The sequence below is a fragment of the Coregonus clupeaformis genome, chromosome 4 (genome assembly GCF_020615455.1).
Source record: "Coregonus clupeaformis isolate EN_2021a chromosome 4, ASM2061545v1, whole genome shotgun sequence".
Classification (NCBI taxonomy): domain Eukaryota; kingdom Metazoa; phylum Chordata; class Actinopteri; order Salmoniformes; family Salmonidae; genus Coregonus; species Coregonus clupeaformis.
Genome location: NC_059195.1, coordinates 3,322,942 through 3,339,101, shown reverse-complemented (window position 1 = coordinate 3,339,101; position 16,160 = coordinate 3,322,942). Strand labels below are relative to the sequence as shown.

The 16,160-nt window shown below is 42.5% G+C and overlaps 1 protein-coding gene across 1 annotated transcript in view; it reads right to left on the bottom strand.

The window, feature by feature from the left end:
* Window positions 1–16,160, bottom strand: part of LOC121550935 (tomoregulin-2) — a 151,389-nt gene that overhangs the window by 69,106 nt on the left and 66,123 nt on the right. The window contains exon 4 of the mRNA XM_041863392.2: window positions 10,773–10,799. Within this exon, the coding sequence (XP_041719326.1) occupies window positions 10,773–10,799 (27 nt within the window). The remainder of the gene's footprint in view (window positions 1–10,772; window positions 10,800–16,160) is intronic.

The following is a 16,160-nucleotide window of genomic DNA, read 5'->3' as shown; positions in this document are numbered from 1 at the left end:
CAGCAATGAGCACCCTTAATTTAAAGATACATTAAAATGTATAATACAGTTATTCAATAAAGGGATTAAATGCTTACTTTTGAGATGTTAGGATGTGTCAACAAATATGAAATGGTGAGTGACGGGCTGTATAAAGGTGGGTCGAAACATTTGACACAGCATGTATAACATATGTGTCCAAATGTGTTCATGGATTCTGACACGTTTTTCTCGGTGTGTCCAACTATGTGTTGAAGTGTTGATATGGTCCGTATCGGACCTGGACACATTTGGATACTCATGGACATATGCTGTGTTGGAATGTGTGTCAAGACCTGTCTAATCTTGATAAAGAGCTGCCTCCAGAACAAGATTAAAGATGAAAAATGCTAACCTGCTCTAATTATGTCGCTATCAATTGATTAGTCTATTCACTTAATGTAAAATAGAAGATGTTTAAACCCAGACAGCTTTTAGGGAAACACTTGTGTCCTCTTGTGGGGTTAAGCCACGGAAGATGAGTTGCCAGCAGTTAAAGCTTACACTTTTCTGCGTCGATAGGCCTACTCTGTCTGGATTGGAAGTACCATGCTTAGATTCATAATGACGTCGTAGATTTCATTATTTGCAAACAGGAATAGTTTTGTAGCAAACAAGACACACTGATTTGGCATTGGAGAAATATGATAAGATAAACGCATCGACCTATCTCTCTTTCCATTCTTAGCCTGTAATTTCGGTAATTTGTGTGGTTTAAAAAAGATTCTGCTAAGGTCTCCAGTAATGTAAAATGACGTAGAATTGCTTGAAATGTTTATAAAAGGCTACATTTTCTCAGACCTGCAAATACGATGATAGATTCATGCAATGCTTTTAATATAAAGTATATGCTGCATTTCCACCCCTACTCTTGTCCACGGTGTTCTGCGAACCCACAACCTTCTGGCCCTCAGCCTTGCGTGCTATACATATTCCTTACAGGAGGAAGAACAGTTTCTAAAACTGCATATCTAAGTCTCTGGTCTGTCCTAGGAGTGAGGGTAAACGGTAGGCATGTTCTCTGCTATCCACTTTATGTTTTCATTATAATTTTGGGTATAGGGGAGGGTCAAATTATTACCACCACTTTTCACACACACTGTGGCTGTGTTTAGACAGGCAGCCCAATTCTGATATTTGTTCAATAATTGGTCATTTGACCAATCAGTTCTGAAAAATATCTGATGTGATTCAAAATACCAGTTAGTGGAAAAGAATATCAGAATTGGGCTGCCTGTCTAAACGCAGCCTGTGTGGCTCATTTGGTGAGAGCATGGTGGTGCTACACCAAGGATTGAGTTCAATGCCCTCAGGGATCACATACACATGCTGAAATGTACACTTACTATCCTGTAAATTGCTTTGGTTATCATATTATTTTCACAATATCAAATCTCCACACGTTTCGTCCTAATACAGACTTGTGTGGGGTGGACACAGGTTAGCATTTATTGGGATGACTCATGTATTTGAGGCAGCTCTGCAGAGTTGTCACTAGCTGGCACAGCCACAAAGTCATAACATCTGATTTTAAACCTAACCCTAACCACATTGCTAACCCTAATGCCTAAATCTAACTTTAAATAAAGACCAAAAAGCTAATTTGTACAATATAGCTAATAATAAAACGTCAACCTGCGGGGTGGTGTCACGATCGTCGAACAGAGATGAGGACCAAGGCGCAGCGTTGCAGGCAAACATACTCTTTATTAGAGACACGATCAAAAACAACAAAACGAAAACGTGACAGTTCACGGTCTAACACAACCGACTAGAAACAAGATCCCACAAACTATGTGGGGAAACAGGCTGCTAAAGTATGGTTCTCAATCAGAGACAACAAGCAACAGCTGAATCACGTTGCCTCTGATTGAGAACCACACTGGCCAACATAGACAAACAATACTAGAATGTGAAACCTAGAACAAAACACATACTTTACACACCCTGGCTCAACATATTAGAGTCCCCAGAGCCAGGGCGTGACAGGTGGATGGGGCTATATTTTACTGTATATCTGGGAGCAGAACGTATTTGGCCGGCAGGGAGGTGTCTGTATTTGGTCATTCTGGGCCTCTCCCCCCCTCTCTCACACACACACACGCACACAGTCGTCCTTATCGTTACTGTGGGAAAATGAGATTATTCGCTTTCCTAAACCTCTAACCTCGTTACCATGGCGATGGGGCTGCAACTGAGTCGACAGGGCACTGTGAGCGGAGCCAAAGTAGACGGAATGGCAAAATATTTTCGTCAAAGGCAAAACCAGGTCATTTATTTTCACTTTTTAAAAGTGTCTCAATGGCTGTGAAAGATCAAACAATGTCATCTATAGACCACTACCCCCACTGACGCCATAAACAAAATAATGGTAGCTCTAGATCAAAGTGATGTTATTCAAGTGTAGGCCTTCATTGTTTTAATATTGTCTGAGACAGCAGTGAGTAACTTGCTAAGCCCATGACGTGTCACTACAGTATGTATTGACTATGGGAGAGCAACTGAGAAATTGAATATCACACTTAATTCAAATGAATGGAGGCTAATCCATATCGCTGTGGTTTCAGAATGATAATTTTATAAATCCTTTAGTTCAGCTATGGTATTTCAATGAACTTACAGTTGAAGTCGGAAGTTTATATACACTTAGGTTGGAGTCATTAAAACTCGTTTTTCAACAACTCCACAAATTTCTTGTTAACAAACTATAGTTTTGGCAAGTCGGTTAGGACATCTACTTTGTGCATGACACAAGTAATTTTTGCAACAATTGTTTACAGACAGATAATTTACCTTATAATTTAATGTATCACAATTCCAGTGGGTCAGAAGTTTACCTACACTAAGTTGACTGTGCCTTTTAACAGCTTGGAAAATTCCAGAAAATTATGTCATGGCTTTAGAAGCTTCTGATAGGCTAATTGACATCATTTGAGTCAATTGGAGGTGTACCTGTGGATGTATTTCAAGGCCTACCTTCAAACTCAGTGCCTCTTTGCTTGACATCATGGGAAAATCAAAAGAAATCAGCCAAGACCTCAGAAAAATAATTGCAGCCCTCCACAAGCCTGGTTCATCCTTGGGAGCAATTTCCAAATGCCTTAAGGTACCACGTTCATCTGTACAAACAATAGTACACAAGTATAAACACCATGGGACCACGCAGCCGTCATACCGCTCAGGAAGGAGACACGTTCTGTCTCCTAGAGATGAACGTACTTTGGTGTGAAAGTGCAAATCAATCCCAGAACAACAGCAAAGGACCTTGTGAAGGTGCTGGAGGAAACAGGTACAAAAGTATCTATATCCACAGTAAAACGAGTTCTATATCGACATAACCTGAAAGGCCGCTCAGCAAGGAAGAAGCCACTGCTCCAAAACCGCCATAAAAAAGCCAGACTACGGTTTGCAACTGCACATGAGGACAAAGATCTTACTTTCTGGAGAAATGTCCTCTGGTCTGATGAAACAAAAATATAACTGTTTGGCCATAATGACCATCATTATGTTTGGAGGAAAAGGGGGGGTCTTGCAAACCGAAGAACACCATCCCAACCGTGAATCACGGGGGTAGCAGCATCATGCTGTGGGGGTGCTTTGCTGCAGGAGGGACTGGTACACTTCACAAAATAGATGGCATGATGAGGAAGGAAAATTATGTGGATATATTGAAGCAACATCTCAAGACATCAGTCAGGAAGTTAAAGCTTGGTCGCAAATAGGCCTTCCAAATGGACAATGACCCCAAGTATACTTCCAAAGTTGTGGCAAAATGGCTTAAGGACAACAAAGTCAAGGTATTGGAGTGGCCATCACAAAGCCCTGACCTCAATCCTATAGAAAATGTGTGGGCAGAACTGAAAAAGCATGTGCGAGCAAGGAGGCCGACAAACCTGACTCAGTTACACCAGCTCTGTCAGGAGGAATAGGCCAAAATTCACCCAACTTATTGAGGGAAGCTTGTGGAAGGCTACTCAAAATGTTTGACCCAAGTTAAACAAGTTAAAGGCAATGCTACCAAATACTAATTGAGTGTATGTAAACTTCTGACCCACTGGGAATGTGATTAAAAGAAATAAAAGCTGAAATAAATCATTCTCTCTACTATTATTCTGACATTTCACATTCTTAAAATAAAGTGGTGATCCTAACTGACCTAAAACAGGGAATTTTTACAAGGATTAAATGTCAGGAATTGTGAAAAACTGAGTTTAAATGTAGTTGGCTACAGTGTATGTAAACGTCCGACTTCAACTGTAAATGCAATGTTTATCCCTCAATTATTCGACACACACACATACCCACACACTCCAGACAATGCGCACACACACAAGCGCATACACACATGCACGTGGCAGCACACACACACACTTTAGACACACACAGCATAAAGATTGGCTGAAAGAGAGTAATAATTATAGAGAATGAAGTGAAAGAGGAGAGGAAAGGTAAAGAGAAAGACAAAGAAAAAGAGAGACGAAGCATAAGAGATAGACGTGGAGAATACCTTATGAATACTGATAATTAGGCAATAGACCGCTGCATTGGTCCCTACCAACCAGTGTTCTGAAAGGGGATCTGTAGTAATGAAGGTGTTTTTTCACAGTTTAAATAGTTTCTCAGGAAACAGTTGTCGGACACTGTTTCCACCACAATTAAGTACCTTTGGCTGTGTGGACAGAGGTGGTTGGAAAATTTGGTCACCATAATATCACTATACCACAAAGTTTAAAGGTTCTTCATCCTAGACCTCGGGGGGACCCAAAGGGGTGTATGTTTTTGTTCTAGCCCAGCACTAACGTGAATTCACCAAAGCTTTATGTGTCATACCTCTGCATGTAGCCTTCATTGTACTGCGGCCCAATCCCAAACCGATCCCTCTGCCTCCCTTGGCCATTGTTGATCTAGGATCCTTGAGGATGTGATATGACAGCCACTGTTTGACTTCAGTTTTTTAGAGGACTCTATCAACTGTCCTCTTGAGGCTTGAGAAGCCCCTGATAATATTGCAGTGTATCTTTTCACCATCTCCACATTTTTGTGGTTACACGTGGTCTGCGGTTGTGAGGCCGGTTGGACGTACTGTCAAATTCTGTAAAACGACATTGGAGGCGGCTTATGGTAGAGAAATTAACATTAAATTATCTAGCAACAGCTCTGGTGGACAATCCTGCAGTCAGCATGCCAATTGCACGCTCCCTCAAAACTTGAGACATCTGTGGCATTGTGTTGTGTGACAAAACTGCACATTTTAGAGTGGCCTTTTATTGTCCACAGCACAAGGTGCAGCTGTGGAATGATAATGCTGTTTAATCAGCTTCTTGATATGCCACACCTGTCAGGTGGATGGATTATCTTGGCAAAGATGAAATGTCAAAGGTGAAATGTTCACTAACATGGATGTAAACAAATTTGTCCGTAACATTTGAGAAATAAGCTTTTTGTGTGTATGTAAAAATTCTGGGATCTTTAACTTCAACTCATGGGACCAACACTTTACATGTTGCATTTATATTTTTGTTCAGTATACAGTCGTGGTCAAAAGTTTTGAGAATGACACAAATACTAATTTTCACAAAGTCTGCTACCTCAGTTTTGATGATGGCAATTTGCATATACTCCAGAATGTCATGAAGAGTGATCAGATAAATTGCAATTAATTGCAAAGTCCCTCTTTGCCATGAAAATGAACTTAATCCCAAAAAAACATTTCCACTGCATTTCAGCCCTGCCACAAAAGGACCAGCTGCCATCATGTCAGTGATTCTCTCGTTAACACAGGTGAGAGTGTTGACGAGGACAAGGCTGGAGATCACTCTGTCATGCTGATTGAGTTAGAATAACAGACTGGAAGCTTTAAAAAGGAGGGTGGTGCTTGAAATCATTGTTCTTCCTCGTCAGGGCATCTAAGAAAGTCCAGCAAGCGCCAGGACCGTCTCCTAACGTTGATTCAGCTGCGGGATCGGGGCACCACCAGTGCAGAGCTTGCTCAGGAATGGCAGCAGGCAGGTGTGAGTGTCAGGGACAGACTGATATTCTGCAAAAGGTACAGGGATTGGACTGCTGAGGACTGGGGTAAAGTCATTTTCTCTGATGAATCCCCTTTCCGGTTGTTTGGGGCATCCGGAAAACCCTTGCATAGCCACAGGGCAGGGGGGCAAGGGTTTGGTTAAAGCCCCATCTGAGACATTATACGGTCCATTATTATAACCTAACAGGTCTAGCCACTACCCTCTATAAGGTGAACAAGTAGTAGCCTAAGTTAGCGGGATAGCTGAGACAAATAGCCTATAACGGAGACGATGCCCCTGTTTTGGGATAACCTATGCGTCCTTCGGTCTTCCCATCCTTGAAGACATCACCGATAGATGGATAGTGAAAGGAGATATTACGCTAGGCTACCAACCAAGTCATGTCATGTCAGTGATTATTTCTTTATAGCCTATCATCATTGATCTAATAGGCTTATATTTAAATCAATGATTGTTTCAAGAAAGGGAAAATCCAACCATGAATATATGCAAACAGCGCCTATGATTAGCTGCTATGCGCATGCAGGAGTGGTCCTTGAGTTGCCTCTCCTCCCACAGACACGTTTGCATAAAATCCCTGCTTCATTGTTTATTCCTCCCGCAGCCGTTGGATAGGCCTATAATTGACTTTCACTTGCCCACTGTACAATATGTTTTTGCCCTAGCACTACACAGCTGATTCAAATAATCAAAGCTTGATGATGAGTTGGATATTTGAAGGAACTTCCCACACCTGGTTGTCTAGGTCTTAATTGAAAGGCAAAACCAAAAACCCTCAGACACTCGGCCCTCTGTGGAATGAGTTTGACACCCCTGCCCTACAGGGTCACAGTGATCGGTTTGAGTAATGACTACAATATATATTTAGTGCAACGGGTTTCCTCAAAAGTATTGAGCAATGACAGCACATTGGGGTTTACAGTGTGTGTATGTGTGTGCATGCGTGCGTGTGTCCAAATCTCCTTATCTATATTTCAAACTGGACCTACCAGACTACCATAAACAGCTCAACTTTGAGATTTATCGTCGGCCATTAAAAGACATTCGATTTTTATTGGGGGTTGTTCTTGTGTTAGTGCCTCTGTACTACCCTAACCCCATTTTATAACTCTGTCTTTACATTTTTACCAATAAACTGTCATCTTTTCTCTATCCCTTCTTCCTGCCATCCTCCCCTTTCTATTATCTCTCCATCCATCTCTACCTCCTCCTCGTTATCACTGTCAACCCTCCCTTCATCTCGTTCTCTCACTCTACCTCCATTATCGCTCTCTGCGTCCTGCTTCCTCCCTTTCTTTAACTCTCTTCCTCATCTCTCTAGTAATTTCTGTCCTATTTCTCTGGTTGACCTCCAACCCTCTTCATTTCCGCTTCTCTCTGGCCGTCTCTCATTTGGAAGTCCATAGGCAGAGTGCAATCTGTTTATCATATCTGGCTCCGGGATACTTGTTATTCCTCCATCCACATACACTAATGAACACACTTGCATGGACGAACACACGTACACACACCGGAACACACACGTGAGTACGAACGAACGAGAGCGCACAAACACACGCACGCAAACACACGCATACACACAAATCAACATACATGAGCTAAACAAACACCTGTATATACAGAAAATACAGCTACAATAATTAAATCTCTTTAACACAGATGCACACAAATGTGTATGCACGTACAGTGCCTTGCAAAAGTATTAATCCCCCTTCGCGTTTTTCCTATTTTGTTGCATTACAACCTGTAACTTAAATTGATTTTTATTTGGATTTCATGTAATGGACATACACAAAGTTGTCCACATTTTTTCTAAAAATTCTAAAAAATAATTAACGGAAAAGTGGTGCGTGCATATGTATTCACCCCTTTGCCATGAAGCACCTAAATAAGATCTGGTGCAACCAATTACCTTCAGAAGTCACATAATTAGTTTAATAAAGTACACCTGTGTGCAATCTAAGTGTCACATGATCTGTCACATGATCTCAGTATATATTCACCTGTTCTGAAAGGCCCCAGAGTCTGCAACACCACTAAGCAAGGGGCACCACCAAGCGGCACCATGAAGACCAAGGAGCTCTCCAAATAGGTCAGGGTTGGGTTATAAAAAAATATCTGAAACTTTGAACATCCCACGGAGCACCATTAAATCCATTATTAAAAAATTTAAAGAATATGGCACCACAACAAACCTGCCAAGCGAGGGCCGCCCACCAAAACTCACGGACCAGGCAAGGAGGGCATTAATCAGAGAGGCAACAAAGAGACCAAAGATAACCCTGAAGGAGCTGCAAAGCGCCACAGCGGAGATTGGAGTATCTGTCCATAGGACCACTTTAAGCCGTACACTCCACAGAGCTGGGCTTTACGGAAGAGTGGCCAGAAAAAAAGCCATTGCTTAAAGAAAAAAATAAGTAAACACGTTTGGTGTTCGCCAAAAGGCATGTGGGAGATTCCCCAAACATATGGAAGAAGGTACTCTGGTCAGATGAGACTAAAATTGAGCTTTTTGGCCATCAAGGAAAACATTATGTCTGGTGCAAACCCAACACCTCTCATCACCCCGAGAACACTATGTTTTTCATCGGCAGGGACTGGGAAACTGGTCAGAATTGAAGGATTGATGGATGGTGCTAAATACAGTGAAATTCTTGAGGGAAACCTGTCTTCCAGAGATTTGAGACTGGGACGGAGGTTCACCTTCCAGCAGGACAATGACCCTAAGCATACTGCTAAAGCAACACTCGAGTGGTTTAAGGGGAAACATTTAAATGTCTTGGAATGGCCTGGTGAAAGCCCAGACCTCAATCCAATTGAGAATCTGTGGTATGACTTAAAGATTGCTGTACACCAGCGGAACCCATCCAACTTGAAGGAGCTGGAGCAGTTTTGCCTTGAAGAATGGGCACAAATCCCAGTGGCTAGATGTGCCAAGCTTATAGAGACCTACCCCAAAAGACTTGCAGCAGTAATTGCTGCAAAGGGTGGCTCTACAAAGTATTGACTTTGGGGGGGTGGATAGTTATGCACGCTCAAGTTTTCAGTTTTTTTGTCTTATTTCTTGTTAGTTTCACAATAAAAAATATTTTGCATCTTCAAAGTGGTAGGCATGTTGTGTAAATCAAATGATACAAACCCCCTTCAAAATCAATTTTAATTCCAGGTTGTAAGGCAACAAAATAGGAAAAATGCCAAGGGGGGTGAATACTTCCGCAGACCACTGTACCTACACCTTTGCTGTCACCTACTCCAAAGCTTCCCATTCATTTACATTACATTTTACATTTACGTCATTTAGCAGACGCTCTTATCCAGAGCGACTTACAGTTAGTGCATACATTATTCTTTTTTTATTTTTCATACTGGCCCCCCGTGGGAATCGAACCCACAACCCTGGCGTTGCAAACGCCATGCTCTACCAACTGAGCTACCTCCCTGCCGGCCATTCCCTCCCCTACCCTGGACGACGCTGGGCCAATTGTGCGCCGCCCCATTGGTCTCCCGGTTGCGGCCGGCTACAGCAGAGCCTGGATTCGAACCAGGATCTCTAGTGGCACAGCTAGCACTGCGATGCAGTGCCTTAGACCACTGCGCCACTCGGGAGGCATTCCTTTCTACTTTTATCCCAGATCTGCCACCATACTCCAATCCCCTTTCCAATTGTCTACCCACTCTTTCTGACTCCCACCACTCATTGTACATCCAACACTTGCATCTTGTGCAAATTTCCCCATTCACATACATCGTAGACAACAGGTGTAGACTAACAGTAAAATGCTTCCTTACGGGTCCATTTCCAAAAAAATAAAAATCGAAATGGTGACACAAGGAATAAATACACAGTGAATAATGGCTATATATTTACATTTTACATTTTAGTCATTTAGCAGACGCTCTTATCCAGAGCGACTTACAGTTAGTGAGTGCACACATTTTTCATATATAGGATACAAACACACACACACACACGCCCGCACAAACACACATCTGATTCCCCTAGGAGAAGAGTAATTTATGTGGTGCTTATAACAGCAAAATTAGGAGGAGGAGGAGTGTGAAGAGAGGGGTAAAAAGAGAGAAAGGGTGATAGAGAGAGAGGGTTACGGAGAGAGAGAGAGATAGGGGGATGGGGAGAGAGAGATTGAGAGAGATGATGGAGAGGGAGAGGAAGCAAGCAACACACTCCAGAGAAGGGACTCATTTCCTGTTTCCCTCACCAGGCTCTGTGACCATGGCTGCATCCCAAATGGCAACATGTTCCACTACTTATGGGCCCTGGTCAAAAGTAGTGCACTGTATAGGGAATAGGGTGTCATTAGCATGGTACAGGGGTGTGCTAAGCATCTTAGAGTGTTCTTACTGTATACATGCATGATTATTTAGTTAAAGGGTATGATCGCATGGTGTGTGTGTCGGGATGTGTCCGCATGTCTGAAAGAATACAAACAAGTGTGTGTGTGTTTGTGTGTGTGTGTGTTTATGTTCTAGAGCGCGTTTATGTTTGTTCATTTGTTCATGCACTGTGTTTACTGAGCGCGTGCGTGCATGTTTGTGAATATCCATTCGTTCCCCATCTGAATATGTGCTATGTGAAAAGCTCACTTCCAAGTAGTGTGTCATGGCCAGTCTTGTTTCTAAGCAAGGAGAATGAGTTCAGAAACAATAGTATTATAAGGGATAATGAAAACTACTGAAGAGAAAAGAGTTGAGCGATCTTACCGTCATCTCCCGAGCCTGAGCCGGCATCTGTGAGAGAGAGAGTGAGAAAGAGGGTTAGAGAGAGAGTGAGAGAGAGAGAGGGAGATAATTAAAGACAACATCTGAGAATGGTTTGCGACGACAGATGAACTAAGCCTCCTGCTAAACAACTATTGTGTGTGTGTATGTGTGTGTGTGTGTGTGTGTGTGTGTGTGTGTGTGCGTTGGTTAATCACAACCTTACAAAATGAGATCTTCCAATCTATCCCCATCTTTGTATACATGTTTGCTCTATATGATTGTGTGGTATATCGTTCCATCTGTATGCCCATTCGAATCCTGCTGCATCCTTGTAAAGCTTCCTCCAAGACATCTAGCTTACACTGTTGTTTAGCAATATGCCTCTGAAAGGGATACTGATGGCCACTTATTGGAGCTGCTGCAGTGGTAACATGAGAAGCAGCAGACCACTATGCTAAACCGACTAGAGGGGAAAGCAGTCATTGGACATTCACTCCCACCAGGTGCATGTTCATTATGCACCAAACAGGAGAAAATGGTCTGAAACAGGGAAGCAGTACCTGGACTTGTCCAATAAGAAATGTTTCATTTAATGTTGCAAATTGTTAAATACCATTTGTTACAGTGTGCCTTAATGAACGTCACCCAGGTTTCCTTTGCAAAACTAGAGGCAAACCTGATAAGCCTAAATACGAGGACCCCTAGTTAACCATCTTTATTCGTCAATGAAAGAACAGGAATACTTTGGAGAATCATTATTGTTTTATTTTTTAATTTCACCTTTATTTTTAACAAGAAGATCCTATTGAGATAAAGACTACATTTTACTGGGGAGGAGAGGAGAGGGGCGGAACACCAGGGGAAAGTTATTAACCTTGCTGTGCCTCACTGTACCTCAGACACCTAAGGCTATGTTGCATTACTCTCACTCTATCACACACACAAACACACACACACGCACAGACTAAGACACACTAACACACCCACTTAAAACGTACAATTTGAGATTTGCATGTATACTGATAAAAACAGAAAATGTAAGAGGGAGAAAGAGCAGAGAGACTCGCCGTGTCCGAATATCCGTACTTGCGTTCAGAATAGTAATCCGTTACATGTAACTGATTACAGAGAAAATGGTACTGTAATCAGTTACTAGTGCTGAGCGATTAACCGAAATGTGCGCATATCTAGTCAGAACAGGCCTTGCACAAACATTTTCCCCCTGGCACATTTTCTGGCTGGCGCCCGCATTGTTTTCCTTCCTAATAATAACTTTGGACATGTGTGCGTTCCTAGCAAAGGAAGTGCCTTATTTTCTGTATATCACGTTGTCGTTTCTACTGTAGCATACCGTATGTATGTATGGAGCATAATGTATTTACTGTTTTATTCACGTTTTCAAGTACTGGTGACAAATCATGCATTCCGATTCTTGCATAGATTGTAATGGACACATATGATGTGTGTAAAATACTTTTTTGAAGGTTGTACTGATTATGATGAGCTAATGCTAAGCTATTTGCCAGCTATATGTGGCATCATGTTTGTTGACATCATACAATGCATTCTGGTTGTCACGTTAGCATCTGTCAGACCAAAGATGTTATAAGACAACGAGGTGAAGGGATGGTTCACTCGACTGACTTATGGTGCTTTGAAGACAACTGGGAACTCGGAAAATACGAGGTCAAATCATGACGTCAGTGATCTTCAGGTTGCAAAGTCTGAGCTCCAGAAAAAAGCCTGAGTTCCCAGTAGTCTTGAACGCACTGAAGTCGGAAGTAAGAGATTTCCGAGTTCCCAGTTCCCATTTGTTTTGAACGCTGCATCAGATTGTAACTATGGTACTTCTGGGTTGCCAGCTCTGACCCACCTTTCCAGGTTTATTTTATTTTATTTAGCTTATAAACTTCTCCTGTGTTTGCCCCCCATTTATTGATAAATCCCCCATTATAGTAATATTTCCTGCATCATATCCCCCCACGATACCTTCCACCATTTCTACCTCCCATGGACTTGCCATGGACAACTTGTCAAGTCATGTGCTCCGGTTCTTGTGTACACTGCAACAAGTACATCGAAGACTTGCAATATGCAAAAAAGTGGCCAAACAGTTCATATTTTTGAGGCAATCGGCGCAGCCATCTTTGACTTTGTTTGTTTGTTTCTTATAGTGAATGGCATTCTGGGCTGTGGATGTGTTCCGTGTGATGCTTGGATGATGAAGTTCACATTTATCTTTTACAATAAAAGGTGAAATTGAGGAATAAAGTTGTGAAGACATTTATTTCCCATCAGTACAAAACATTGTTTAGATTCTTTTCAGACAACAATGCTGTTTTGACGCGTTTGTTGCATCATACGTTCCGTTGCTACTGTTCCAATCACATACAGTGAGGGAAAAAAGTATTTGATCCCCTGCTGATTTTGTACGTTTGCCCACTGACAAAGAAATGATCAGTCTATCATTTCAATGGTAGGTTCATTTGAACAGTGAGAGACAGAATAACAACAAAATAAATTTAAAAAACGCATGTCAAAAATGTTATCAATGGATTTGCATTTTAATGAGGGAAATAAGTATTTGACCCCCTCTCAATCAGAAAGATTTCTGGCTCCCAGGTGTCTTTTATACAGGTAATGAGCTGAGATTAGGAGCACACTCTTAAAGGGAGTGCTCCTAATCTCAGTTTGTTACCTGTATAAAAGACACCTGTCCACAGAAGCAATCAATCAATCAGATTCCAAACTCTCCACCATGGCCAAGACCAAAGAGCTCTCCAAGGATGTCAGGTAAAGATTGTAGACCTACACAAGGCTGGAATGGGCTACAAGACCATCGCCAAGCAGCTTGGTGAGAAGGTGACAACAGTTGGTGCGATTATTCGCAAATGGAAGAAACACAAAAGACCTGTCAATCTCCCTCGGCCTGGGGCTCCATGCAAGATCTCACCTCGTGGAGTTGCAATGATCATGGGAACGGTGAGGAATCAGCCCAGAACTACACGGGAGGATCTTGTCAATGATCTCAAGGCAGCTGGGACCATAGTCACCAAGAAAACAATTGGTAACACACTACGCCGTGAAGGACTGAAATCCTGCAGCGCCCGCAAGGTCCCCCTGCTCAAGAAAGGTCCTGGAGTGGCCTAGCCAGTCTCCAGACCTTAATCCCATAGAAATCTGTGGAGGGAGCTGAAGGTTCGAGTTGCCAAACGTCAGCCTCGAAACCTTAATGACTTGGAGAAGATCTGCAAAGAGGAGTGGGACAAAATCCCTCCTGAGATGTGTGCAAACCTGGTGGCCAACTACAAGAAACGTCTGACCTCTGTGATTGCCAACAAGGGTTTTGCCACCAAGTACTAAGTCATGTTTTGCAGAGGGGTCAAATACTTATTTCCCTCATTAAAATGCAAATCAATTTATAACATTTTTGACATGCATTTTTCTGGATGTTGTTGTTGTTATTCTGTCTCTCACTGTTCAAATAAACCTACCATTAAAATTATAGACTGATCATTTCTTTGTCAGTGGGCAAATGTACAAAATCAGCAGGGGATCAAATACTTTTTTCCCTCACTGTATTTGCGATGGTACGCTGCAGGGACCACTCAACAATGATCACAAATATGTGATCTTAGGCGTCAGTACCTTAAGAGTCTGTACACAAGTCAAAGACCACTATGATGACACACAAATGTGTTTGATGAATCGCAGGAAAGGAGCAGGAATAGGTTGTTGTAGTATACAGTGCAAGTCATGTCTTCCAATGGTGAGACTGCTATCGGAATCAAAGATTATACGACCAACTTGAATAAACGCTTGGAGGTAAAGATGACAGCAATAGTGTAGCCAACTGGCGATACGGATATCACTGAAGCCTATTGATATCATAATCTACATAGCAATTATGTGAATCACACTGCTGCTCTCTCAATTATTCACAATTTACAGATTGTGGTTGTTGTGGATGGCGGTTCACAAATGTATAGGATGTATTTAACCCCAAAAATGGTTAAATTGAAGAAGTGTAGGATGAGCTGCCTATAAATAATTGTTTATGAGACCTGTGGACAGCCAGTGAAAAATGTGCTCTTACAACAGCTGCATAGTGCGGATCCCAGCCTATGGAATACATGTTTGAGGGAGTTCCTCCCTTGTAAACCACGAGTAGGGCTTTTATTGCTCAATCTACAGTGCATTCGGAAAGTATTCAGACCACTTATGTTATGTTACAGCCTTATTCTAAAATTGATTAAATAGTTTTCTTTCCCACTCATCAATCTACACACAGTACCCCATAATGATGAGGCAAAAACAGTTTTTTTTTTTTTTTTGCAAATGTATTAAAAAAATATATATAAATATCATATTTACATAAGTGTTCAGACCCTTTACTCAGTACTTTGTTGAAGCACCTTTGGCAGCGATTACAGCCTCAAGTCTTCTTGGGTATGACGCTACAAGCTTGGCACACCTGTATTTCGGGAGTTTCTCCCATTCTTCTCTGCAGATCCTCTCAAGCTCTGTCAGGTTAAATGGGGGGCGTTGCTGCACAGCTATTTTCAGGTCTCTCCAGAGATGTTCGATCGGGTTCAAGTCCGGGCTCTGGCTGGGCCACTCAAGGACATTCAGAGACTTGTCCCAAAGCCACTCCTGTGTTGACTTGGCTGTGTGCTTAGGGACGTTGGCCTGTTGGAAGGTGAAACTTCACCCCATTCTGGGGTCCTGAGCACTCTGGAGCAGGTTTTCATCAAGGATCTCTCTGTACTTTGCTCCGTTAATCTTTGCCTCGATCCTGACAAGTCTCCCAGTCCCTGCTGCTGAAAAACATCCCCACAGCATAGGGATGGTGCCAGGTTTCCTCCAGACGTGACACTTGGCATTCAGGCCAAAGAGTTCAATCTTGGGTTCATCAGACCAGAGAATCTTGTTTCTCATGCTCTGAGAGTCTTTAGGTGCCTTTTGGCAAACTCCAAGCGGGCTGTCATGTGCCTTTTACTTTGAGGAGTGGCTTCCGTCTGGTCACTCTACCATAAAGGCCTGATTGGTGGAGTGCTGCAGAGATGGTTGTACTTCTGGAAGGTTCTCCCATCTCCACAGAGGAACTCTAGAGCTCTGTCAGAGTGACCATCGGGTTCTTGGTCACCTCCCTGACCAAGGCCCTTCTCCCCCGATTGCACAGTTTGTCCGGGTGGCCAGCTATAGGAAGAGTCTTGGTGGTTCCAAACTTCTTCCATTTAAGAATGATGGAGGCCACTGTGTTCTTGGGGACCTTCAATGCTGCAGACATTTTTTGATACCCTGCCTCGACGCAATCCTGTCTCGGAGCTCTACGGACAATTCCTTCGACATCATGGCTTGGTTTTTGCTCTGACATGCACTGTCTAT